This window comes from Triticum aestivum, chromosome 7B (genome assembly GCF_018294505.1).
Source record: "Triticum aestivum cultivar Chinese Spring chromosome 7B, IWGSC CS RefSeq v2.1, whole genome shotgun sequence".
Taxonomy (NCBI): Eukaryota; Viridiplantae; Streptophyta; class Magnoliopsida; order Poales; family Poaceae; genus Triticum; species Triticum aestivum.
In genome coordinates, this window is record NC_057813.1 from 304,335,337 (window position 1) to 304,363,039 (window position 27,703).

Below are 27,703 nucleotides of genomic sequence, written 5' to 3' on the forward strand. Positions count from 1 at the left end.
GGTTAGATCATCGACAATGGCTACGAAGTGGGCGGTGGGTGGGTTTTGAATTTCTTCATCGTCCGCGTCCCAACCTTGCTGACCATAGTCCGGCCAGGGCTCTCCTGACAAAGAGAGAGACTTTAGTGAACTCAGGATGTCGCCAAAGGGCGAGTGCTGAAAGATGTCCGCGGCGGTGAACTCCATGATCGGAGCCCAATTCGGTTCGATCGGAAGGGGTGCGGAAGATTCGGAGTCCGGAAAGGAGTCCGGCACCTTGGAGTCACAGGCCTCACAAAGGACTAAGCCGGTATCCGGCTCGATCGTCGTAGAAATTGCGGCTCCTGGGGCGGCGTCCAACCGTCCATCCCCGACTGGCGTGGTCGGCTCCGAGCTAGGGGTCGGAGCGGACACCTGAGCGGCGCTCTGGGCGCTGTCCGGCGGCAGAGCTAGATCATGCCCATCGTGACAGTGTGGCGCGCTCGGCCGTGGCTCGAATCCGTCGAAGATCAAGTCCCCGTGGATGTCGGCCGTGTAGTTTAAGCTTCCAAATCTGACCTGATGGCCAGGAGCGTAGCTTTTGATCTGCTCCAGATGGCCAAGCGAGTTGGCCCGCAGTGCGAAGCCGCCGAATACGAAGATCTATCCGGGAGAAAAGTCTCACCCTGGACCGCGTCGTGGTTGATGATCGAAGAAGCCATCGGGCCTAAAGGTGATGACACAGAGGAACTCTCAATGAAAGCACCAATGTCAGTGTCAAAACCGGCGGATCTCGGGTAGGGGGTCCCGAACTGTGCGTCTAGGCGGATGGTAATAGGAGACAAGGGACACGATATTTTTACCTAGGTTCGGGCCCTCTCGATGGAGGTAAAACCCTACTCCTGCTTGATTAATATTGATGATATGGGTAGTACAAGAGTTGATCTACCACGAGATCAGAGAGGCTAAACCCTAGAAGCTAGCCTATGGTATGATTGTTGTTCGTCCTATGGACTAAAACTCTCCGTTTTATATAGACACCGGAGAGGGCTAGGGTTACACAGAGTCGGTTACAATGGGAGGAGATCTTCATATCGAATCGTCGAGCTTGCCTTCCACGCCAAGGAAAGTCCTATCCGGACACGGGACGAAGTCTTCAATCTTGTATCTTCATAGTCCGGGAGTCCGGCCAAAGGTCATAGTCCGGCCATCCGGACACCCCCTAATCCAGGACTCCCTCAACGAGCTTTGTTAATGTAGTTGGATCATATGGTGTTTCTCCCTCTCTATCTTGTTGTGATGAATTGAGTTTTCCCTTTGAGATTTCATTTTATCAGATTGAATACTTTTATGGATTTGAGAGCACTTGATGTGTGCCTTCCTATGAATACCTGATACGTTTTGGATGTTTATGGGCTTTACTTTACGCTTTTATATCATTTTTGGGACTAACCTACTAACCTGAGGCCCAGCCCGAATTGTTGTTGTTTTGCCTATTTCAGTGTTTCGAAGAAAAGGAATATCAAATGGAGTCCAAACGGAATGAAACCTTCGGGAGCGATCTTTTTGGAACAAACGTGATCCAGAGGACTTGGAGTGGAAGTCAAGAAACAAGTGAGGCGGCCACGAGGGTGCCCGGTGCGCCCCCTAAGGCTGGGCGTGCCCCCCACCCTCGTGGGCCCCTCGAGCGTCCACCGACCTACTTCTTCCTCCTATATATACCCATGTACCCCAAAAACATCAGAAGCGACCACGAAAAACTATTTCCACCGTTGTAACCTTTTGTATCCGCGAGATCCCATCTTGGAGCCTTCACTGGCGCTCCGCCAGAGGGGGGAACCGACCACGGAGGGCTTCTACATCAACACCATAGCCTCTCCGATGAGTTGTGAGTAGTTTACCACAGACCTTCGGGTCCATAGTTATTATCTAGATGGCTTCTTCTCTCTCTGTGAATCTCAATACAAAGTTCTCCATGATCTTCTTGGAGATCTATTCGATGTAACTCTTTTTGCGGTGTGTTTGTCGAGATCCAATAAATTGAGGGTTTATGATCAAGTTTATCTATGAGAAATATTTGAATCTCCTCTAAATTCTTTTATGTATGATTAAGTTATCTTTGCAAGTCTCTTCGAATTATCAGTTTGGTTTGGCCTACTAGATTGATCTTTCTTGCAATGGGAGAAGTGCTTAGCTTTGGGTTCAATCTTGCGGTGTCCTTTCCCAGTGACAGCAGGGGCAGCAAGGCACATATTGTATTGTTGCCATCGAGGATAAAAAGATGGGGTTTATATCATATGGCATGAGTTTATCCCTCTACATCATGTCATCTTTCTTAATGCGTTACTCTGTTCTTTATGAACTTAATACTCTAGATGCATGCTGGATAGCAGTCTATGTGCGGAGTAATAGTAGTAGATACAGGCAGGAGTCGGTCTACTTGTCACGGACGTGATGCCTATATACATGATCATGCCTAGATAATCTCATAATTATTCGCTTTTCTATCAATTGCTCGACAGTAATTTGTTCACCCATCGTAATACTTATGCTATCTTGAGAGAAGCCACTAGTGAAACATATGGCCCCTGGGTCTATCTCTTATCATATAAGCTTTCAATCTACTTTTATTTGCATCTTTACTTTTCCAATCTAAATTATAAAATACCAAAAATATATTTATCTTATCATATTATCTCTATCAGATCTCACTTTCCCAAGTGGTCGTGAAGGGATTGACAACCCCTTTATTGCGTTGGTTGCGAGGTTCTAATTTGTTTGTGTAGGTGCGTGGGACTTTTGAGGTGCCTCCTACTGGATTGATACCTTGGTTCTCAAAAATTGAGGGAAATACTTACGCTACTTTGCTGCATCACCTTTTCCTCTTCAAGGAAAACTAATGCAAGCTCAAGACGTAGCAAGAAGGATTTCTGGCGCCGTTGCCGGGAAGGTCTTCGCTCAAGCCAAGACATACCAAGTACCCATCACAAACTCATCTCCCTCGCATTACATTATTTTCCATTTGCCTCTCGTTTTCCTCTCCCCCACTTCACCCTTGCCGTTTTATTCGCCCTTCTTATGTTCGTCTTTTCATTTGCTTTGATGTCTTACTTGGCTCGTTTGGTCGTTTAGTTGGAATAGTTGTTTATTTATTGCTAAACAGAGAAGCTAAGATCTATGGATCCTCATCCGCTTGCTAATCTTTTTAAGAGATCCAATTATGATGAACCAATTGCTAGTGAGTTTTGTGCACTAGATTATCTTTATGAAGATTTGCTTGAAATTCGTGAATCTGAAAATTATGATGAAGAAATTTATGAAGAGATTCACGATAACTCTTTGAATAAAAAGCATGATTGCAATGATTTTACTATAAGTTCTCTTGATGTCAATTGTGCTAACAACATGCAAAACCCTAAGCTTGGGGATGCTAGTTTTGATATGCCTATTACTTGTTGCAATGATCATGATTGGGGTGATTCTTCTTATCTTGAAAATTTATTTAAGCCCCATGATGAATATGAGATTGATAATAGTGTTTGCAATAATATTTAAGGTGGGTTTGGAAGAGTGTCAACTTTAGATCCCACATATTTGGAGTATGTTCAATCTTATAATATTTTCTATAAAAGTGGGTTTGGAGAGGTCATGACTTTAGTTAATGTTAATCCCACTATCTTGGAAGAGTGTCAACTTTGCATGCATGTGGATCGTGTTACGAATATGTTATGTGATAGTTATTTTGTTGATTTTTCCTATGATCCTACATGTAATTATTATGAGAGAGGAAAATATGGTCGTAGAAATTTTTATCTTATCAATTTACCTCTCGTCATGATGAGATTGCTATCATCTCTTTCTTATTCCTTGCATATGCTAGTTTTTGTTTGCCTTGCAAATTTGTTTGCTTATAATATGCCTATTCATAGGAAGTATGTTAGACTTAGACGTGTTTGTCACGTGTTTCATGATGCTCTCTTTGCGCTTCAATTCTTGTCTTCCATATGAGCATCATTAAAATTATCAATGCCTAGCTATAAGGCTTTAAAGAAAAGCGCTTGTTGGAAGACAACCAATATTTTTCCTTGCTGTTATTCAATAAATTTTGCGTCTACCTTCTGTTTAGATGTGTTTTCATGTTTTAATTAGTGTTTGTGCCAAGTAGAACCTATAGGATAACCTATGGTGATAGTTAATTTGATTCTGCTGAAAAACAGAAACTTTGCGCGCACGAAAATAATTTTAGTAATTCACAGAAACGTGCTTTTGCGTTGATTCTTTTTGCTGTAGATCAATAGACAAATTTCCCAGGACATCCTATTTTCGTAGGACTTTTAGGGTTCCAGAAGTATTCGAGTGTTACAAATTGCTACAGACTGTTCTGTTTTTGACAGATTCTGTTTTTCGTGTGTTGTTTGCTTATTTTGATGCATCTATGGCTAGTATGTAGGGGTATGAACCATAGAAAATTTGGAATACAGTAGGTTTAACACCAATATAAATAAAGAATGAGTTCATTACAGTAACTTATATGGTGGTTTTTCTTTCTTGCACTAATGGAGCTTATGAGATTTCCTGTTGAGTTTTGTGTTGTGAAGTTTTCAAGTTTTGGGTAAAGATTTGATGGATTATGGAATAAGGAGTGGCAAGAGCCTAAGCTTGGGGATGCCCATGGCACCCCAAAATATTCAAGGATAACCAAAAGCCTAAGCTTGGGGATGCCCTGGAAGGCATCCCCTCTTTCGTCTTCGTCTATCGGTAACTTTACTTGGAGCTATATTTTTATTAGCCACATGATATGTGTTTTGCTTGGAGCGTCTCATATGATATTAGTCTTTGCTTTTTAGTTTACCACAATCATCCTTGCTGTACACACCTTTTGGGAGAATCCCACTTGATTAGAATTTATTAGAATACTCTATGCGCTTCACTTATATCTTTTGAGCTAGATAGTTCCTGCTCTAGTGCTTCACTTATATCTTTTAGAGCACGGCGGTGGCTTAATTTTGTAGGAATTGTTGATCTCTCATGCGTCACTTATATTATTTTGAGAGTCTCTTAGAACAGCATGGTATTTTCTATGGTTATAAAATTGGTCCTAGAATGATGGGCATCCAAGTTGGGTATAATAAAAACTATCACAGAAAGTGAATTGGATGCTATGATCAGTTTGATGCTTGATAATTGTTTTGAGATATTAGGATGGTGATATTAGAGTCATGCTAGTTGGGTGATCATGAATTTAAAGAATACTTCTGTTGAAGTTTGTGATTCCCGTAGCATGCACGTATGGTGAGCCGCTTTGTGATGAAGTTGGAGCATAATTTTATTTATTGATTGTCTTCCTTATGAGTGGCGGTCGGGGACGAGCGATGGTCTTTTCCTATCAATCTATCCCCCCTAGGAGCATGCGCGTAGTACTTTGTTCTCAATGGCTTATAGATTTTTGCAATAAGTATATGAGTTCTTCATGACTAATGTTGATTCCATGGATTATACGCACTCTCACCCTTCCACCATTGCTAGCCTCTCTTGTGCCGCGCAACTTTCGCCGGTACCATACACCCACCATATACCTTCCTCAAAACAGCCACCATACCTACCTATTATGGCATTTCCATAGCCATTCCGAGATATATTGCCATGCAACTTTCCACCGTTCCGTTTATTATGACACACATCATTATTGTCATATTGCTCTTTGCATGATCATGTAGTTGACATCGTATTTGTGGCAAGGCCACCTTCATATTTTTCATACATGTCACTCTTGATTCATTGCATATCCCGGTACACCGCCGGAGGCATTCATATAGAGTCATATTTTGTTCTAAGTATTGAGTTGTAAATCAATAAAAGTGTGATGATCTTCATTATTAGAGCATTGTCCCAGTGAGGAAAGGATGATGGAGACTATGATTCCCCCACAAGTCGGGATGAGACTTCGGACTTAAAAAAAAGAGGCCAAAGAGCCCACCAAATAAAAAAAGAAAAGGAAAAAAAGAAAGGCCAAATAAAAAAAGGGAAAGGCCCAAAAGAAAAAAAAAGGAAAAAAAAGAGAAAGAAGAAAAAAATAAAATGAGAGAAAAAGAGAGAAGGGACAATGCTACTATCCTTTTTACCACACTTGTGCTTCAAAGTAGCAACATGATCTTCATGATAGAGAGTCTTCTATGTTGTCACTTTCATATACTAGTGGGAATTTCCATTATAGAACTTGGTTTGTATATTCCAATGATGGGCTTCCTCAAAGTGCCATAGGTCTTCGTGAGCAAGAGAGTTGGATATACACCCACTTAGTTTCTTTTGTTGAGCTTTCATACATTTTATAGCTCTAGTGCATCCGTTGCATGGCAATCCCTACTCACTCACATTGATATCTATTAATGGGCATCTTCATAGCCCGTTGATATGCCTAGTTGATGTGAGACTATCTTCTCCTTTTTGTCTTCTCCACAACCACCATTCTATTCCACATATAGTGTTATGTCCATGGCTCATGCTCATGTATTGCGTGAAAGGTGAAAAGGTTTGAGATTACTAAAGTACGAAACAATTGCTTGGCTTGTCATCGGGGTTGTGCATGATTAAATACTTTGTGTGATGAAGATAGAGCAATAGCCAGACTATATGATTTTGTAGGGATAACTTTCTTTAGCCATGATATTTTGAGAAGACATGATTACTTTGATTAGTATGCTTGAAGTATTACTATTTCTCATGTCAATATTAACTTTTATTTTGAATCATTTGGATCTGAACATTCATGCCACAATAAAGAAAATTACATTGAGAATTATGCTAGGTAGCATTCCACATTGAAAATTCTGTTTTTATCATTTATCTACTCGAGGACGAGCAGGAATTAAGCTTGGGGATGCTTGATACGTCTCCAACGTATCTATAATTTTTTATTGTTCCATGCTATTATATTACGTGTTTTGGATGTTTATGGGCTTTACTTTACACTTTCATATCATTTTTGGGACTAACCTACTAACCGGAGGCCCGGCCCGAATTGCTGTTTTTTTGCCTATTTCAGTGTTTCGAAGAAAAGGAATATCAAACAGAGTCCAAACGGAATGAAACCTTCGGGAGCGATCTTTTTGAAACAAACGTGATCCATAGGACTTGGAGTGGAAGTCAAAAAACAAGCAAGGCGGCCACGAGGGTGCCCGGCGCGCCCCCTAGGGTTGGGCACACCCCCCACCCTCGTGGGCCCCTCGAGCGCTCACCGACCTACTTCTTCCTCCTATATATACCCATGTACCCCGAAAACATCAGAAGCGACCATGAAAAACTATTTCCACCGCCGTAACCTTATGTATCCGCGAGATCCCATCTTGGAGCGTTCGTCGGCGCTCCGCCGGAGGGGGAATCGACCACGGAGGGCTTCTACATCAACACTATAGCCTCTCCGATGAGTTGTGAGTAGTTTACCACAGACCTTCGGGTACATAGTTATTAGCTAGATGGCTTCTTCTCTCTCTTTGAATCCCAATACAAAGTTCTCCTTGATCTTCGTGGAGATCTATTCGATGTAACTCTTTTTGCGGCGTGTTTGTCGAGATCCAATGAATTGTGGGTTTATCAAGTTTATCTATGAGAAATATTTGAATCTCCTCTGAATTCTTTTATGTATGATTAAGATATCTTTGCATGTCTCTTCGAATTATCAGTTTGGTTTGGCCTACTAGATTGATCTTTCTTGCAATGGGAGAAGTGCTTAGCTTTAGGTTCAATCTTGCGGTGTCCTTTCCCAGTGACAGCAGGTGCAGCAAGGCACGTATTGTATTGTTGCCATCGAGGATAAAAAGATGGGGTTTATATCATATTGCATGAGTTTATCCCTCTACATCATGTCATCTTTCTTAATGCGTTACTCTGTTTTTTATGAACTTAATACTCTAGATGCATGCTGGATAGCGATCGATGTGTGGAGTAATAGTAGTAGATGCAGGCAGGAGCCGGTCTACTTGTCACGGACGTGATGCCTATATACATGATCATGCCTAGATAATCTCATAATTATTGGCTTTTCTATCAATTGCTCGATAGTAATTTGCTCACCCATCGTAATACTTATGCTATCTTGAGAGAAGCCATTAGTGAAACCTGTGGCCCCCGGGTCTATCTCTTATCATATAAGCTTTCATCTACTTTTATTTGCATCTTTACTTTTCCAATCTAAATTATAAAATACCAAAAATATATTTATCTTATCATATTATCTCTATCAGATCTCACTTTCGCAAGTGGCCGTGAAGGGATTGACAACCCCTTTATTGCGTTGGTTGAGAGGTTCTTGTTTGTTTGTGTAGTTGCGTGGGACATTTGAGGAGCCTCCTGCTGGATTGATACCTTGGTTCTCAAAAACTGAGGGAAATACTTACGCTACTTCGCTACATCACCCTTTCCTCTTCAAGGAAAACCAACGCAAGCTCAAGACATAGCAATACCCTTGGTGACAATGGGGTATCATATTAATTCACTTGATATATGTTTTGGCACCCAACTCACGGATTCCCAAGGTGACATTGGGGAATCTTTGCATAGAGGTTGATGCACATTTTCGTCCTTGTTTCTCCGGTAGAAATCTTGGGGAACTCTTTGACGTTCTTTGTGTTGGATTGAGTATTATGAATCTGAAATTGTTTGATGCATATCATATAATCAACTCACGGATACTCGTGGTGACATTGGAGTATCTAGGTTACATTAGAGTTGGTTAATGTGTATCGTATGGTGTTATTTTAGTATGAACTCTTAGATAGATCGATCGGAAAGGATAACTTTGAGGTGGTTTCATACCCTACAAACAATTTCATCTTATGTTCTCCGCTGGATAAGAACTTAGGAGTGATTCTTCATCGCACGTTAAGGGATGGTTATATTATCCAATTATATTAACATTGTTGAGAGATTGCACTAGCGAAGTACGGACCCTAGGCCTCATTTTCAAGCATTGCAACACTGTTTGTGCTCACTTTTGTTACTTGCTACCTTCCTGTTTCTTATTGTTCCTATTACAAAAATCAATATCTACTATCATTACCACCATCTCTTCGCCAAACTAGTGCACCTATACAATTTACCATTGTATTTGGTGTGTTGGGACACAAGAGACTCTTTGTTATTTGGTTGCAGGGTTGTTTGAGAGACCATCTTCATCCTATGCCTCCCACAGACTGATAAACCTTAGGTCATCCACTTGAGAGAAAATTGCTACTGTCCTACAAAACTCTACGCTTGGAGGCCCAACACGAGTCTACAAGAATAAGTTATGTAGTAGACATCAATAGCTCACTTGGGCGAACGTGTTATCGAATCCCACATATGAAAAATTAGACAGGGTGCTTACCAATGTTGATTGGGAACAAATATTCCCCCTTGTAATGGTGCAGGGTTACAAAGGGCTATCTCTGATCACACCCCTTTAGTGGTCTACTCAGGAGAAGCGACTCATAGGGGTAACAAGAACACCTTCTCTTTTGAACTAAGTTGGTTTGAGAAAGAGGGATTCCTACATATGGTTGCTACGGAATGGTCTAAGGATTTCGGTGGGCGCTCAAGTATCAAAAGGTGGCAAAATAACATTAGGCATTTGAGACCATTTCTCATGGGTTGGGCCAGAAATGAAAGCGGAATATATAAACAAGAAAAAGAAAGACTTATCCGTATGATAGAAGCATTAGATCTGAAAGCGGAATCTAATGTGTTATGCGCAACTGAACAAGCCACAAAAACTGAGGCTGAGCAGAAACTTCTTGTTCTTCTTAGAGAAGAAGAAATGAAATGGGCACTGCGGACTAAGGTTCTAAGAGTCGTCCAAGGGGATGACAATACTCAGTTCTTCCATATGATTGCGAATGGCAAACATAGAAAAAAGAAAATCATCCAACTCAAACAGGATGAAGGTACAGTGGTGGGACACAAAAATCTCAAGTTGTACATCTCAAATTACTATAAACAACTTTTCGGGCCACTTGAGGACAGTTTCGTGTCCCTTGACGAGCTCGCAGTCGGGAATATTCCCCAACTCAAGACTAACGAAAATGAGATTTCGTCTGTGCCATTTACAAAAAAAGAGGTGTTCGAAGCAGTATCACAGATGAAACATAATAAGGCACCTGGACCAGATGGATTCCCGACAGAATTCTACAAGAAATGTCGGCACGTCATAAAGGGTGATGTCATTCCAATGTTCCATGAACTCTTTAATGGCCACCTACAGTTTTTCCACCTTAACTTTGGAACAATAACCTTGTTACCAAAGAAGGAGGAGGTAGTGCGTATTGAGAAGTTTAGGCCTATATGTCTTTTTAATGTGAGTTTCAAAATCTTTACAAAAGTAGGCACAAATAGATTGACACGGGTTACCCATTCGGTGGTACAACCGAGTCAGACGGCATTCATGCCAGGTAGACATATCCTTAAAGGGGTTGTTGTCTTACATGAAACTCTACATGAAATCCATTCGAAGAAACTAGTTGGGGTGATCTTCAAGGTGGATTTTGAGAAAGTGTACGATAAGGTCAAATGGCCCTTCCTCCAACAGGTAATGCGCATGAAGGGATTCAATGAAACCTGGAGGGAAACAGGTAGATTCCTTTATTCAAAAGGGTAGCGTGGGGATTAAAGTGAATGATGACACGAGTCACTATTTTCAGACTCATAAGGGCTTAAGACAAGGGGACCCGATGTCCCCTATATTGTTCAACATGGTGGCAGATATGTTGGCAGTACTTATTGATAGGGCCAAGGAGAATGGCCAAGTAGAAGGACTAGTCCATCATCTTGTTGATGGAGGGGGGGTCTCCGTGCTACAATGCTTTGATGACACTATAATATTCATGGAACATGATATCGCAAAGACTAGAAATATGAAGTTAGTACTTTGTCTTTTCGAGCAATTGTCGGGGTAAAAAATAAATTTTAATAAGAGTGAATTGTTCTGCTTTGGAAGAGCCAAAGAGGAACAAGATGTGTATAGACAATTGTTCGGTTGTGAAATGGGATCCTTCCCTTTCAGCTACCTTAGAAACCGACATATAAAGAATGAAAATATATTGAGGATCGATTTGAAAAGAAGCTAAACTGCTGGAAGGGCAAGCTTATGTCTTATAGAGGTCGGTTGGTGTTAATAAACTTGGTACTAAGTAGTATGTCCATGTTCCTATTACCTTTCTTCGAAGTACCTATAGGGGTGCGGAAAAAGTTAGATTTTTACTGGTCCCGTTTCTTCTAGCAAAGCAATGAAGTAAAGACAAAATACAGATTTACCAGGTGAAATATTATCTGCAGATCCAAAGACCAAGGGGGGCTTGGGATTGAGAACTTGGATATCAAAAGCAAGTGCTTATTAAGTAAATGGCTATTTAGGTTATCGGTTGAGACCGATGGTATGTGGGTACAAATCCTACGTAACAAATATTACTATCAAAGTCTCGGGCCAGGTTACCGTGAGACCTAACGACTCGCCATTCTGGAAGGGGCTAATACGAAATTTTTGGTTGGAAATGGTACTACAACCAGATTTTGGGAAGATAAATGGTTAGGGAAGACGCCTTTGGCCTTGCAATATACCACTCTGTATAATATTGTACAACGTAAGAAGATTTACATTACTACAGTATTACAACATCCTTGAACATCCAGTTCAGGAGATCCCTAGTGGGGAACCGGTGGAACTCCTGGTTGCATCTTATGCGAAGGTTGATGGCTGTTCAACTTTCTAATGATCCTGACTTGTTTCACTGGAAATTAACTAGGATCGGGATTTTCAGTACTTGGATCTGATTGATTCTAGCCCAATCCCGAGATCAATTCATATTTGGAAAATTAAAGTTCCGTTGAGAATCAAGATGTTCATGTGGTTCCTTCACAAGCAAGTGATATTTACCAAAGATAATTTGCTTAAGCATAGTTGGGTAGCCGGTTCATGTTGTTTCTATGACAACGATGAAACAATACAACATCTTTTCATCGATTGCCCTCTCGCTAAGCTTCTTTGGCGTACAATTCATATAGCTTTTCAACACAAGCCCTTCAGTTAGCGGGCATGGCTTAATTTCTTGCAGGTTATCTACAAAGCGTCATCTTGGATTCGTACGTGATTGTTACTCGTTCATACGGACTCCAGGGAGCTTTTGGTTACTGAGTGCAACCAATAAAAAAGGTAGCACAGACTATTTACAACCAGTTTGGATGGCGGATAGATGTTTTATCATCTCATCCTGTTCATTGCCTGTCGTGGCTTTGTTCATTCATTTTGCTTTTTATGCTCCTTCTACAAGCTGTACTGCTATGGACCTTGGTTTGCTAGACTTCTAATAAAATGGCCACAGAGGCCACGAGTCTTTCCTCCTTTTTCGAAAAAAAAAATTGTTTCCGTTGCAACACACAAGCAAATTTCCTAGTATAATTTTTTTTTTAAATTGCCGCCACGGGCTAGTCCTGGGTGGGCTCTTTTTTTATGATGATTTAATTTGCACAGCCAATTCAAAACTACAACCTAGCCAGAAAGAATTTTTGTTAAACACCGATCATGCATAGCTGTTTGATTATAGGAAGCAAGAGTTGAACCCTCTGGTTCAAATCTTAAGGAACCCGTGCATACACGAGCAGGATTCAAGTTGTAAAGTAAAATAATGCACGAGGACGGCGATGTATAACAATATAACGAAAGAAAGGGTAGGTAAAAGACCCAGCAACAAAGGACACACGAAAATGGTCCTTGTACAAGCATCATAACTACCCGAAGGCTAAGAGAGAAAGAGGGCAGTAGCTAGGACCCTTCACTACTGCTCATCCTCAGGCTTGCTTGAATCCCTCATTTCATCGCCAGCGTCATCCTGCTGACATAAATTATTGAGCATTATTTTAAAAAAATGTCTACTGCTATGTAAACATTTTTCCTTGTTACTGGTTAGTACACTACAACTCCGCCTATGTCTTCTAGGCATAGCCGGTCCCAAGCCCGGGTAAAGGAGGAGGGTTGTGATAGGCTTGGCGATCCAACGTAAAAACTAGCCAGTCCCATAGGTATGAAACCCATTTGAGCGAGAATAGTACTAGGATGGGTGACCTCCTAGGAAGTCCTCGTGAAAGGGTTTCATATCTAAGGGTTGTGATAGGCTTGGCGAGCCAACGTAAAAACTAGCCAGTCTTTTGGGTATGAAACTCATTTGGGCGAGAGTAGTACTAGGATGGGTAACCTCCTGGGAAGTCCTCGTGAAAGGGTTTCATATCTAGCCTACCCCAACTTGTTTGGGATAAAAGGCTTCGTAAACAAACTGGTTAGTACACTACCTGCATATCAGAGGTCCACAAGGTGAGATTGTCACGGAGAAGTTGCATGATCAGGGTGCTGTCCTTGTAGGAATCTTCTCCGAGGGAATCCAGCTCAGCGATGGCTTCATCGAAGGCCTATAAACATAAGAGAGTGTGATCACATGCCAAAAAGAAAACATGTGTTAAAAATTTGCAGAAAAGCTTTTACAGGACTAAGCAAACCGAACCTGAAGGGTATCAATTTATGACATAACAGACTTGGAAGAAAAATACGTTCATCATTAGATTCATCACCTTAGTAAAATGTGCCTTGTGGAGTTGACTTGAGAGAATAAGATGCATGAAAGAACTACAGATTTATTGTCTCCAGGCTTAACAAGTGGCCAGTCCAGACAGATGAGCAATTATACTACTGCACTACTTATTTATCTGAATCAAGCAGTTCATGTCATGACAGCAATCAAGCATGTGGATATCGTTTTCCCCAAAGTGGCACCTTTCGAAACAGTACTTTGGTGGTCCCTCGCCTTTTAAGAGGATGTGACGCCATCCGCATTGACGTTTTTAAAGCCACGCCATACCAATTGCAGATGCCGTCAACTCGCACTTGCAGATGTCGTCAACTCGCTGGGGTGTGTGCAGAAGAATAGCACGGCGGTGACAAGAGCAGTTGGTACCTCAGTAGTGGGTTGGGTTAGTAACTCAATATATATAGTGGCACGACCCGTTTGAATCCCCAACACTACCTTTTTCTGTTTCTCTTCTCTTAACAGTTTTTCCTTTTCTCTTGTCTCCACCACGTTTTCGTTTTCTCTTCTCTTAAGAGTTTTTCTTTTTCCTCTTCTCCCCACTGCATTTTCTTTTCTCTCTTGCAGACTACGTATAGTATAAAATGTGAAGTACTCCCCAACACTACCTTTTTCTGTTTCTCTTCTCTTAACAGTTTTTCCTTTTCTCTTGTCTCCACCACGTTTTCGTTTTCTCCTCTCTTAAGAGTTTTTCTTTTTCCTCTTCTCCCCACTGCATTTTCTTTTCTCTTGCAGACTACGTATAGTATAAAATGTAAACTACTCCCTCCGTCCCATAATGTAAGACGTTTTTTGACTCTATCGTAGTGTCAAAAAACGTCTTACATTACGGGACGGAGGGAGTATATCTCAATCTCATGCAATAAAAGTACTCTTCTCTTATAGTTTTCCTTTTCTCTTCTCTCCACTTCGTTTTCTTTTTCTCTTCTCTCCACTTCGTTTTCTTTTTCTCTTCTCTTACATTGTACCCTATATTATAAAAAGTAAACAATATCTCATATCTCATGAAATAAAAGCACATCATTGTTTTGCTTTTTTACCTACGATCTTCTCCTTCAACCCCTTTACTAGTTTTTTTTGTGTGCACACAACAACTCTTTAAAGACAATCCAATATAAAATAAAGAAATATTAAAGAAAGGAAAGAAATTTTAGACTACTTATAGTATAAAAAGTGAACTAGCTTGCGTGGTAGTCACCTTTTTGCATTTTTCCTTTAACTTTTGGATTTTCGTATATTTATTTTTAAGGACGTGAATAACACTGACATTCCCTCATGTAGGCCAACCAAGCGAACTATCCTTCCTCCAGCCAGGTAGGAAAGAACGAATTTTTGTACGCTAAGAAAAACACTCCAAACGAATGCTACAGAATTCATGCGAAAACACATAAATTTGTCATGTTGTTGTGTAAATATTTGCCATGTTCTCGAGTAAAAAATGTCGTGTTGTACAAAAAGATTGTCAAAAAATTGCCATGCCACAGCAGAGTAGTTGCAGTGCGTTTTCAGGTATTTGCCATGATCGAAGCATGAAGAATTGTCAGTCTACAAAAAAGAAAATGGTGAAATTGCCATGCTGACAGAAGGGAATCGCAAATCAATGGATAAGGTGAAAATTTGCCATCCCGGATGTGCTGGCTCAGATTGCCATCCTGAGTGAACCATTCAATACTACTTGACTCTGCCTTCGTGCATGCATAGGTTTGAGCCAAGCACCACACATGACGAAGAGTGCAAGCACAAGAGTACTCCTGCCCATGAGTGAAGCGTGGAAGCGGCGACGGAGCAACGGAAGAATGGGTGAAAATTTGCACCACCGGACAGTTGACATAACGACCGGACAGTTCAGCCGGCGTCTACGCGAAGGCCGAAACCTTCTGTTGCCTGCGAGCAGAGTTTGGGCATGGCCCTTGTATCTTTTCCTTTTTGCCCAACTTACCTCTTCATGACTTCGACCCATATATACCTCTTCCCCTCCTCCATTCTAGGGTTAGTTAAGATAGAACTCGAATCATAGAGCTTAGCTCACGTATCTACCCTGCCCATGAGTGAAGCGTGGAAGCGGCAACGGAGCAACGGAAGAATGGGTGAAAATTTGCACCACCGGACAGTTGACATAACGACCGGACAGTTCAGCCGGCGTCTACGCGAAGGCCGAAACCTTCTGTTGCCTGCGAGCAGAGTTTGGGCATGGCCCTTGTATCTTTTCCTTTTTGCCCAACTTACCTCTTCATGACTTGGACCCATATATACCTCTTCCCCTCCTCCATTCTAGGGTTAGTTAAGATAGAACTCGAATCATAGAGCTTAGCTCATGTATCTACCCTTGTGGGATTCCTCTTGAGGGAGGAAGGGTCAAGACTCCAAGGAGTTCAAGGCCACCTAAGGGTGTAGGCTCTTTGAGCACAAAGCCTCTATCCATGGAGAAGATTCCCCATGTGGAATTCAAGCCCTCCTTGTCTTAGGACATGGGGAAGAACTCTACCTTGTTCCATCTCTCTTGTGGATGATTTGGATCAAGAATATAGCTGTGTGTATCTTTTATTGCATCTATGTGTGTTGATTTGAGTTTTTCCCTTGTGTTTCCTCTTGATCCCCTCCGTGTTCTTCGTGTTTTTCCTCAAATCCACCTCCAATTCGTTAAGATCGGGCCACCATAGGGTTTGCCTCGTATCGTTTGGTATGAGCAATGTTGCTACGATTTAGAGCCCTCACCCCTCTTATTTTGTTTTGTTCTTGTCCAATTTCGAAAATCCAAACGAAAGAGCCATACCCAAAAAAATTATGGTTTGTTGGATTTCTTGAGATTTGCTTGGTTTTGATCCATGGATCTCATGCAAAATTAGTTGATCTGCCTTCATTTGCGTTCCCTGGCCGCATTTTTGTTCTTTTCCCCCTTCATTTTTTTTTACCATGAAATCACAATTTCCCACCATTATGCCTTCTAAGGTACCACCAGATTGTCTGGTAGATTAGAACCAGTCTGGTCAGACCACATTGTCCGGTCGCATAAAAAATAGGTCAAGGACCGGACTGTTTTACTGTTGTTGCCATAACTTCCACATCCGAACTCCAATTTGACATTTTTTTGGCTCAATTTGAAGTTATCAGTGTTTCCAAGGCCATCACCTAGGTTTCCAGATCATTTGGCTATGACAAATTTGGAGGAACTACATCAAAACCGGAACACCTCCACCAACCATCACACTCAAGTCATTGCTTCATCGCCCAAGTAACATTCGAGTGACCATTGGGTACCATCTACATCGACAACCACCAAGATCGTCGCCAAGAACTTCATCATCAACGACAACAACTTCATCCTTCAAAACCACAACTAGAAGCAAGGTCGGTCCCATCAACTTCGACGAAGGTACAACCTCATCCTTTGAACCCACAACCAGAAGCAAGGCCGGTCCCCTACAATTTCAATGAAGGTGTTGTGTTCACGAAATCTCCATTCCGTCAAACACTTTGCCTTCCCTTGTCATTACCCGTGTGAGCCCTACCATTCTTTGTAAATACCTTGTCCTATTGAGACTAGCTCTTTGAGTATTGTTGGGCATCATACACTTGATCACCATAGTGACATCATCATATAGATTGCTATCTTGACCATCGCTTAGTGAGATTTCATATCTACTTTGCACATCACTTTGGTATCTTGTGCACATGTTAGTTAAATCTCGTCACCGATAGTCTTGTATCTTTGATTTGGCACAAGCGAAAGGCAAAGGGAGAAAAAGGTCCAAAAAAGGGAAAAAGAAGAAAGATCAAAAGCTTATAAGCAAAAGAGAAAGAGCTAAGAGATACATGTGCAAGTATACATCATATAGTCGTCAAATATGTGAATCAATAAAATGGTGCCAAGTGACAAGTCATTTGCCCTTGCGTGCAATCAAGCTAACGTCTCTCCTTGTGTTTGTGCTACACGAGCTTAATCTTCGTTAGGCCAAATCTTGTATGCTCATTCCTTTGGTTGCACAAGCCCCATTATCTTTGTGTGTGTGTGTTCCTATTGTTTCCTTCCTCTACATTTGAGATCAACTTGCATTACTTTGAGTTCATTTGGATCTTGCCCAATCATTGATTTGGTCCGCTAACCTTACCGACGCCTTGTAGGGAGCTGGTAGGTGTGCGTTGGGAACATGTATCAACACAATTTTGTTCTATTGGTTCACATTGGACGATCTTTGATCCTTTTCATCCAAGGAGTAGAGAAGGTAGAGTAGAGAAGGTAGCTTGATATTGTCCATTCCTTTAGCCACTTACTATTTGCCCTAGTGCCATGATGTATAGGGAGAGTGGAGCAAACATCAATGGACATGCGGCAAAGCCTCAAAAAATTCACCGCCACCACTCTAGCGGAGAGTGCCACACAAGCAATAAGGATGTTGGTGGCCATGGCGACTCAGCCAACAAGCACAATAAGTCAAGTTCCTCTGCATCAAGAAGGTGCAAAGACAAGGGCCACCACCGAACTCATCGACAAGGGTAGCACCCTCCAACAACATCGAGGGAGGAGGGGACGAGGGAGGGGAGGAGGTGGCTGGAGCTAGGGTTTCGCCCAGCCGCCGCCCACGGGAGTGATGAGCGACGAGGGGAAAGGGGTCGGTATCCAGCGTTCTCACTTATGATTGGAGATGTTGACATATTACGTGTGAAACATGCTTGCTTTGCTCTTTGCACAATGTGCATGGTGACAATTGTTGCTATGACCTATACCATGCATACACCATTTATCCTTGTCCATATTTTGTGCTAACGGTGGTGTGCAAGAGAAGAGATGCATCACGATGGATGATGCATTTGTGTACCATGCACACAAATTCTTCGATTTTTTGGTGCATGTGTAGGTCTCGAGTACATGGTGAGCGTCCAATACCACACGACGATGCGATGTCTTTCCCATGGTGATGATGACCTTGATCCGATAACGGATCTTCCAAGGGGGTGATGTGGGGGTGATGCAGAGCATCCCATGGACATCACCATGTCAACTGTCCCATCGTCAAGACTCAAGAGACACACGCAACATCTAATTCATACATGTAAAGGTGAATCTTCTCCTATATGCGTGCTTACTTGGCAATCTCATGGATAGTACACTACTTGACCCACCTCCCATGTGCATGCATAGGTTTGAGCAGAGCATCACACGAGTCTCCTATATGTGTGTTTACTTGACAATCTCATGGATGGTACACTACTTGACCCTCCTCCCTCGTGCATGCATAGGTTTGAGCGGAGCATCACACGAGACGAGGAGTGCAAGCACAAGAGTACTCCTACCCGTGAGGGAACCCTGGAAGCAACAAGGGAAGATGGGGCAATGGAAGAAGGGGTGCAAGCCGAACAACCAGACAATCAGGTAACCGTCTGCGCGAAGGCTGAAACCTTCTGTTGCCACCGGACTGACCGACCCCCTAACCAGACAGTCCAGTAGTGCTGCCTGCAAGCAGAGTTTGTCAATGGCCCTTGTATCTCCCCTTTTTGCCCCTCACTTACTCGTTCATGCCTTGGACCTATATATACCCCTCGCACTCCTCCATTTTAGGGTTAGCTAAGATAGAACTCAAATCATAGAGCTTAGCTCATGTATCTCCCCTAGGGAGAAGACTCCATTAGAGTACAAGGCCACCTAAGGGTGAAGACTCCAAGGACTTCAAGGCCACCTAAGGGTGTAGGCCCTTTGAGCATTAGACCTCCATCCATGGAGAATTTTTCCCGTGTGGAATTCAAGCCCTCCTTGTCGTAGGACTTGGGGAAGAACCCTATCTTGTTCCATCTCTCTCTTGTGGATGATTTTCGTCAGGGATCTATCTTTGTATATCCGTTATTGCATCTGTGAGAGTTGATTTGTTTCCTCTTGATTCCCTCTGTGTTCTTTGTGTTCTTCCTTAAATCCACGTTCAATTCGTGAAGATTGGGCCACCACACCATAGGGTTTGCCTCGTATCAAACACCTTACAATCTAAGCTAATATATGGTTGTGAAATAAGTGGACAGGGTAGTTTATTATACCATATTGTAGTGCCAACTCTCTACTCCGTCAAACAAAAAAGATGACAACATCCACTAGATGCGCCAATCGCATATGACATGACATCCTCTTAAAAACGCCAAAACGAATGGCCTGACTAAAGTGTTTTAAGTTTCAAAAGGGGCCGCGAGGGAAAATAATGCTAATAGTCACCTTTTGACGCATGGGGCAATTTGAGCCGGCATGCCATGGGTCACAACTACAATTAGTACACTGTCACTGAAGAACGTGTCCCCTATTTGTTTCTCTTGATGGCCTTTCTTCTCTAGTTGAGGAAGGAATATCAAATGTAACCCCGGTCAAGGTGTGTCGATGAGCGTCAGGCATATCGCACCTATTATTTGCAGACGGCACCTTACTATTCTTTGAGGCTAAACATGAGCAAGCAGTCCCCGTTAAGAATAATTTGAACAAGTATGCTTTGGCCACAGGTAAGTTAATGAATAACATTAAGTGCTCAATTATGTTTGGCTCCGCCTGCCCATTGGTTTAATAGATTGATATCCATGATACCCTAGGGATAGAGACAATTGGTTTTGAAGAACGGTACCTTGGCTTACCCACTACAGATGGGCGTATGGTGAGAGGCAAGTTTGAGATACTATTATGGGGCTGCCTGTCACAAGGTGGTAAGGAGGTTTTTATAAAATCTATAGCGCAGCCCATATGCGCATTCATCATGAATGTCTTTAAGCTCCCGCTAGGCCTATGTGACGATGTAAACCAGATGGTTAGGAACTATTGGTGGGGCTCTGGTAAGGGGAAAAGAAAGGCTCTTTCTGAGACAACGGCAACAACAAAGCCTTTAGTCCCAAACAAGTTGGGGTAGGCTAGAGCTGAAACCCATAAGATCTCGCAACCAACTCATGGTTCTGGCACATGGATAGCAAGCTTCCACGCGACCCTATCCATGGATAGTTCTTTGGTGATACTTAGCTCAGTCCATATGCACATTCATCATGAGTGTCTTTAAGCTCCCGCTAGGCATATGTGATGATCTAAACCAGATGGCTAGGAACTATTGGTGGGGCTCTGAGAAGGGGAAAAGAAAGGCTCTTTCCGAGATTTCTATCTATTTAATCAAGCTCTTTCTCAAAAACTCACTCCAACAACAACAAAGCCTTTAGTCCCAAACAAGTTGGGGTAGGCTAGAGCTGAAACCCATAAGATCTGGCAACCAACTCATGGTTCTGGCACATGGATAGCAAGCTTCCACGCACCCTTGTCCATGGCTAGTTCGTTGGTGATACTGCAGTCCTTCAAATCTCTCTTTACAGACTCCTCCCGTTAGTCAAAAACTCACTCCAGCATCCGCAAAGTCTAACCGAACTATCCCTGCTACTTCGTTGCTAGACAGACATGGCGGCTACTTGCATTCCCGGGTAGCCTATGTATGCTGAGAGTAAAATACTACCCCCATGGCAGATTAGAGGACACCGTACTCTCAAGGAACCCTTCATCTTCATGGCAAGGCATAGCTCATGGGCTTCAATTATTGAAAAAGGGCTTGGTTTCACGCATTGGAAATGGCACACAAGTTAGAATTTGGTGGGACAGATGGATTCCATGAAAGTATTCATAAAGTGATTTCAGCAAAAGGAAGATGCAGACTTCAATGGGTTTTCAAGCTAATGGACATCAATGGTGCTTGGGACACAAATATTGTTCGCCCGCTTGACACCGAGGAGATTTTGAAAATAAAAACTTGCTCCCGACATGCTAAAGATTTCATTGCTTGGGCAGGCGAAAAATCTAGCAACTTTATGGTCCGAAGTGCAAATCGAATGGCGTTGGAAGAGAAAAGTCACACTGCTCAGAGTTCTTTGAGCTCCTAGCCCAGCGGCGACAGGTCTATGTGGAAGCGGGTCTGGGCAAGATTAGCACCACCAAAGGTCAAAGTTTTTGCTTGGAAACTTGCTTCAAATTCGCTGCCAACTTGGGACATTAAGCTCTCTAGGAACTTGGAAGTTAATGATGGTTGTCCATTATGTTCAGCTGATCGTGAGGACTCCTTTCATGCCATGTGCCGCTGTACTTTGGCTAGAGCCCCGTGGAAGGACATGTCGACCTCCTGGTCTTTACCGGATGTATCATGCTAGTCGAATACACGACCTGAATGGATTTTCCACCTGCTATGTGACTTGACAAAAACCATGAGACTCAAGGTTCTAATGTTGTTTTGGAGAATATGGGTATAACTCCGCCTATGTCTTCTAGGCATAGCCGGTCCCAAGCCCGAGTAAAGGAGGAGGGTTGTGATAGGCTTGGCGAGCCAACGTAAAAACTAGCCAGTCCCATGGGTATGAAACCCATTTGAGCGAGAGTAGTACTAGGATGGGTGACCTCCTGGGAAGTCCTCGAGAAAGGGTTTCATGTCTAAGGGTTGTGATAGGCTTTGCGAGCCAACGTAAAAACTAGCCAGTCCTTTGGGTATGAAACCCATTTGGGCGAGAGTAGTACTAGGATGGGTGACCTCCTGGGAAGTCCTCGTGAAAGGGTTTCATATCTAGCCTACCCCAACTTGGTTGGGACAAAGGGCTTAGTAAGTAGCAAGTAGTAGTAGGAGAATATGGGTATGTACAAAATGAGACGCATGGGAAGGTTGTACCACTTGTTGATGTATCCAGAAGGTTTCTTTGCAGCTTTGTTTCCTCGATCCTCAACATCTCTCAAAACCATGAATATGATCTAGTGCAAGGGAAGGGCGTTCTGGACGAATGCGAAGCACCTGGGCTCGCTGTGGCATATCCTGCTGCTCCGCTCATAGAACTCAAATGGGAACCTCCGCATGTTGGTTGGATTAAGTTAAATACAAATGGACCGTATCTGCCCTCTGAGGGTTCAGCGGCAACCGATAGGGTGCTCAGAGACTCAAGTGGAGCGATCATATTTACAACATGCCGCAACCTAATCAAATGTGATAATGCCCTTGAGTTAGAACTGTCAGCAATCTCTCAAGGTGTATCTTTAGCTCTACAATGGAGTAATCTACTTATCAATGTAGAATCGGGCTGTCTTGACTCTTGAGACCGTCAACTTGTTGATAAGCAAGAAAATTGGTAGGTCAAAGAAACTGAAACTCAATCCCGAGATATGCCAGCCAGAATGCCGCAGGCTTGGAAGGAGGTAACGTGAGGCAGGGTTGACAGATTATCCAAACCCGGGCAATCTTAGTTTGTCTATTCCTCCTAGCTTGCGAAATTTCGATCTGCACCTCGGATTCGCAATAGCGGCAAAGAAAAAGGAAGGGGCAGGTTGGCCTTCACTTTTTGAGACTTCGGCCCCGTTTGATAACAAAGTATTTCCTAAGTATTCTCAAAATACTACAGCTTTTTATTACTGTTGTTTTATTTACAAAGGGTTGTTTGGCTGCCTCTAAAAAACTGTGATTTTAATACTGCAGCTTTTACCAAACCACAATATTTTCTCTGTATATAAAAAAAAGAACCCCATACCTCTTTTTAAAAAACTGAGCAGCCGAAAAGAAGGGTCGGATGGAGCTTAAGCAATAGGCAGGGTGCAAGTACAAATTGTCTCAGCTAAGGTCTGTTAGTCGTTCGTTACCTGCGGCTGCAGTACTTGAACACTCTGCTTCTTTCATCAGCGCTGGCAAAAAACTGACATGGGAATTTTTCTCTCTTGATGTCTATATGATGATTCAAAGGATGTTTTCATCACATTTTACTAGGTGGTAAATGTTTTGTTTGATTTTCATAGACCAGCTGTGTGAGGTGCTTATGTTACACAAAAGAATGTTAGAGCCAAAATCTATATGTTCGATTCATGTGCCCTCTCCTTGCAAATGTCTAGTATGAAGGTGTTTAAGTACCTCAGATTGCTCAAAGGTCATCTGCTAATTACTACGCCGCCGTCGATGCCGCTAATCATCATTAGTCTAATCGATCCATATATTCTAGTACCACGATGGCTAGCTAGCTTCGAATGCATGCATGGCTAACGGCTAGCCAGGAAATTTTACAGCGTTTTGTGACGTAGCCAAACAAGTAGTCTGTATCGTGAATACTTCAAAAAACGTTGCTATATTAAAACCATGGTATTTTGTACCTACAGGCTAAATTATTGTAGTTTTTGATACTTTGGTTTTTATAGTACTTTGCTACCAAACAGGGCTTTCCTCTAACTTTCTTGATCCGGGAGATCCAAAGGAAACTACTTGAACGGATACTGGTATTACTCATATACGTCGCACTCAAAACAATGTAAGCCATTCTATGGCAAGTTATTGTAGAGTTTAGAGCCGCAAGGCTGTTTGGTTAGGTTCAGGACCTGATGAGGTCAAAAAACTGTGAATCTGATTGTAACCCTACTGCTTGAGTAGTACAAGCATCTCCCCGCAAAAAAAAAACTGAGCATGTCTACAACTAATGACCAAATATGCAAAGCAGCTGAATATTGCCAAAAGTGATTGTAACTGAAGAACATTCTACTACCTAAGCAGCGCAAAAATCTACAACTATTTCACATGAAACTTAATAATATATATGCGGATGCAAACAATTAGAATATGTCCACTCCCTAAGCTGCACAAGAATCTACTTCATATGAAAATGAAAAATATTGTATATGCGGATGCAAAGAACTACTACCTCCGTTCCATAATGTAAGACGATTTTTGACTCTAGTGTAGAGTCAACAATGTCTTACATTATGGGCCGGAGGGAGTAGGAAAAAAGAGGCTGAGTGCATTGGAGAAGAGGAAAAACAAATCGTGCTCTAGCATCTTCTGCGACTCTGATCTGTGCCAAGTTATAGAACTGCCCAAAGTTCATGAATTAGCAAACTTGCTCAGAAGGTGAGAAAGTAACAGCAAAGTACCTGTTTCGCGAGCGAGCACGCACGATCAGGCGAGTTGAGGATCTCATAGTAGAACACGGAGAAGTTGAGCGCGAGGCCCAGCCTGATGGGGTGAGTCGGTGGCAGCTCCTTCATGGCTATGTCCTAGAGCAAGGAACCACCCAAGATCCAAAAAAAAGTCAAACCGCTCATCAGAGGAAGGGAGAAAAGCTAGTTAAAGATAGGGGGATACCTGAGCGGCCTGGTAGGCACCGAGGGTGGAGTCAGCGGCATCCTTGCGCTCGGCGGCCGACTTGAACTCCGCGAGGTAGCGATGGTAGTCTCCCTTCATCTTCAGGTAGAATACCTTGGCGTCGATGGCGGCGGCGGCGGGGACTAGGCGTTCGTCGAGGAGACGGAGGATCCCCGCGCAGATGTTGGAGAGCTCGGCCTCGACAAGTGCGCGGTACCCGCGCGCCGCGGCGGCGTGCCCCGCCGCTCCGCGCCCTTCCTCCTTCTGCTCGATGGAGGACACGATGCGCCAGGAAGCACGACGCGCCCCGATGACGTTCTTGTACGCGACTGAGAGCAGGTTCCTCTCCTCGACGGTGAGCTCGCCGGTCCCCGCCGCCGCCACGACCTTCTCCATGAACTCGACCATCTCCTCGTACCGCTCGGCCTGCTCCGCCAGCTTCGCCATGTAGACCATCTCCTCCCTCGTTCCCGCTGCCGCTGCCTTTGCCATCGCTGTCGACGATCTGGTGTGTGCGCGTGGGCGTGTGGCTGTGGCTGTTGCTGTTTCTCGGCGGAGTGGGTGGGTGCAGGAGGGGAAGTGGGGAGGAGGAGCGGCTGCGGTTTTAAAACGAGGGGAGGGGAGGGGAGAGCATCTACAACTGGACCCCACTTCCCCCAAAACGTTCGCGTGTGGCTGTTGCGGTTTCTCACCGGAGTGTGGGTCAGGGCAGTACCGGGGAAAATGGAGGCCCGGTGCAAAGTGGGAAAATGGGCCCTCGGCATAGCAAGTAACGACGAGGAAAACAAAATTATTATCGAGAATGTTATTTTCCTACCGACTGTCAGTTAGCGAGAGACACGTACGATCGATCGCTCCTGCCCACTCCCGTTCCACAATTCAGCATGTCTCGCTCGCCCGGATCAATCCCGCTCATTCCCTGCCCAACTCTAGGACGGCCATTTTGGGTTGTCTTCTTTTTAATTTCGATGAAAAAAATAGAAGGGCTGGGGAGTCGGTGAAAAAAATAGAAGGGCTGGGGAGTCGGACCTAGGATATCCAGCAATATTAGGATTCAACCATGTGACGCTCCCGATTCAATCGTACATTAATCATGTACGCAAATGTGTACGATCAAGATCAGTGACTCACGGGAAGATATCACAACACAACTCTAAAACATAAATAAGTCATACAAGCATCATAATACAAGCCAGGGGTCTCGAGGGCTCGAATACAAGTGCTCGATCATAAACGAGTTAGCGGAAGCAACAATATCTGAATACAGACATAAGTTAAACAAGTTTGCCTTAAGAGGCTAGCACAAACTGGGATACAGATCGAAAGAGGCGCAGGCCTCCTGCCTGGGATCCTCCTAACTATTCCTGGTCGTCGTCAGCGGGCTGCACGTAGTAGTAGGCACCTCCAGTGTAGTAGGGGTCGTCGTCGAAGGTGGCGTCTGGCTCCTGGACTCCAGCATCTGGTTGCGACAACCAGAAAGAAAGGAAAGGGGGAAAAGGGGGAAGAAAGCAACCGTGAGTACTCATCCAAAGTACTCGCAAGCAAGGAACTACACTACATATGCATGGGTATATGTGTAAGGAGGCCATATCAGTGGACTGAACTGCAGAATGCCAGAATAAGAGGGGGATAGCTAGTCCTATCGAAGACTACGCTTCTGGCAGCCTCCGTCTTGCAGCATGTAGAAGAGAGTAGATTGAAGTCCTCCAAGTAGCATCTTCAAGTAGCATCTCCAGTAGCATCGCATAGCATAATCCTACCCGGCGATCCTCCCCTCGTCGCCCTGTGGAAAAGCGATCACCGGGTTGTCTGTGGAACTTGGAAGGGTGTGTTTTATTAAGTATCTGGTTCTAGTTGTCATAAGGTCAAGGTACAACTCCAAGTCGTCCTGTTACCGAAGATCACGACTATTCGAATAGATTAACTTCCCTGCAGGGGTGCACCACATAACCCAACACGCCCGATCCCATTTGGCCGGACACACTTTCCTGGGTCATGCCCGGCCTCGGAAGATCAACACGTCGCAGCCCCACCTAGGCACAACAGAGAGGTCAGCACGCCGGTCTAAACCTAAGCGCATGTCATAAGGTCAAGGTACAACTCCAAGTCGTCCTGTTACCGAAGATCACGGCTATTCGAATAGATTAACTTCCCTGCAGGGGTGCACCACATAACCCAACACGCCCGATCCCATTTGGCCGGACACACTTTCCTGGGTCATGCCCGGCCTCGGAAGATCAACACGTCGCAGCCCCACCTAGGCACAACAGAGAGGTCAGCACGCCGGTCTAAACCTAAGCGCACAGGGGTCTGGGCCCATCGCCCTTAGCACACCTGCACGTTGCGTACGCGGCCGGTGAGCAGACCTAGCAACCTCCATTACAAAGGAAGTTGCGTTAACGTAGTCCAACCCGGCGCGCGCCACTCAGTCGCTGACATCAAGAAGGCTTCGGCTGATACCACGACGTCGGGATACCCATAACTACTCCCGCGTAGATGGTTAGTGCGTATAGACCAAATGGCCAGACTCAGATCAAATATCAAGATCTCGTTAAGCGTGTTAAGTATCCGCGAACGCCGAACAGGGCCAGGCCCACCTGTCTCCTAGGTGGTCTCAACCTGCCCTGTCGCTCCGCCACAAAGTAACAGTCGGGGGCCGTCGGGAACCCAGGCCCACCTCTACCGGGATGGAGCCACCTGTCCTTTCAGCCCCCTCACCAGAATCACTTGCGGGTACTCATCGAGCTGACCCGACTTTAGTCACCATCTTACAGTATGTATGTATGTATAGTATATACCCGTGATCACCTCCCGAGTGATCACGGCTCAATAGTATAGCAAGGCAGACTGACAAGGATGTAGGGCCAATGATGATAAACTAGCATCCTATACTAAGTATTTAGGATTGCGGGTAGGGTATCAATGACTGTAGCAACAATAACAGGCTATGCAACAGAATAGGAATAACCGAACAGTAACATGCTACACTACTCTAATGCAAGCAGTATAGAGAAGAATAGGCGATATCTGGTGATCAAGGGGGGGCTTGCCTGG

General features: G+C 43.7%; 1 protein-coding gene across 2 annotated transcripts; it reads right to left on the minus strand.

Moving 5' to 3' along the window:
- Positions 1 to 12,521: 12,521 nt before the first annotated feature.
- Positions 12,522 to 25,238, minus strand: LOC123160118 (14-3-3-like protein GF14-A). 2 transcript variants are annotated; one of them, XM_044577939.1, is made up of 4 exons: positions 24,650 to 25,238; positions 24,439 to 24,561; positions 13,270 to 13,386; positions 12,522 to 12,815 (listed from the first exon to the last, which is right to left on the minus strand). In XM_044577939.1, the coding sequence occupies exons 1-4, from the start codon at positions 25,139 to 25,141 to the stop codon at positions 12,759 to 12,761; spliced, it is 789 nt and encodes a 262-aa protein (XP_044433874.1). In that variant the 5' UTR covers positions 25,142 to 25,238; the 3' UTR covers positions 12,522 to 12,758. The 2 variants fall into 2 exon arrangements, with proteins under 2 accessions (XP_044433874.1, XP_044433875.1); XM_044577940.1 differs by having other exon boundaries at positions 12,522 to 12,812; positions 24,650 to 25,237.
- Between the last annotated feature and the right edge of the window lie 2,465 nt (positions 25,239 to 27,703).

Bases quoted from the DNA above. Each gene is read 5' to 3' on its own strand.
- LOC123160118 (XM_044577939.1), bottom strand. From the start codon at position 25,141: ATGGCAAAGGCAGCGGCAGCGGGAACGAGGGAGGAGATGGTCTACATG. The intron at 24,562-24,649 runs GTATCCCCCTAT...TCCTTGCTCTAG, and splicing joins GTGCCTACCAGGCCGCTCAG to GACATAGCCATGAAGGAGCT. The intron at 12,816-13,269 runs GTAGTGTACTAA...AATTTATGTCAG, and splicing joins TGTGGACCTCTGATATGCAG to CAGGATGACGCTGGCGATGA.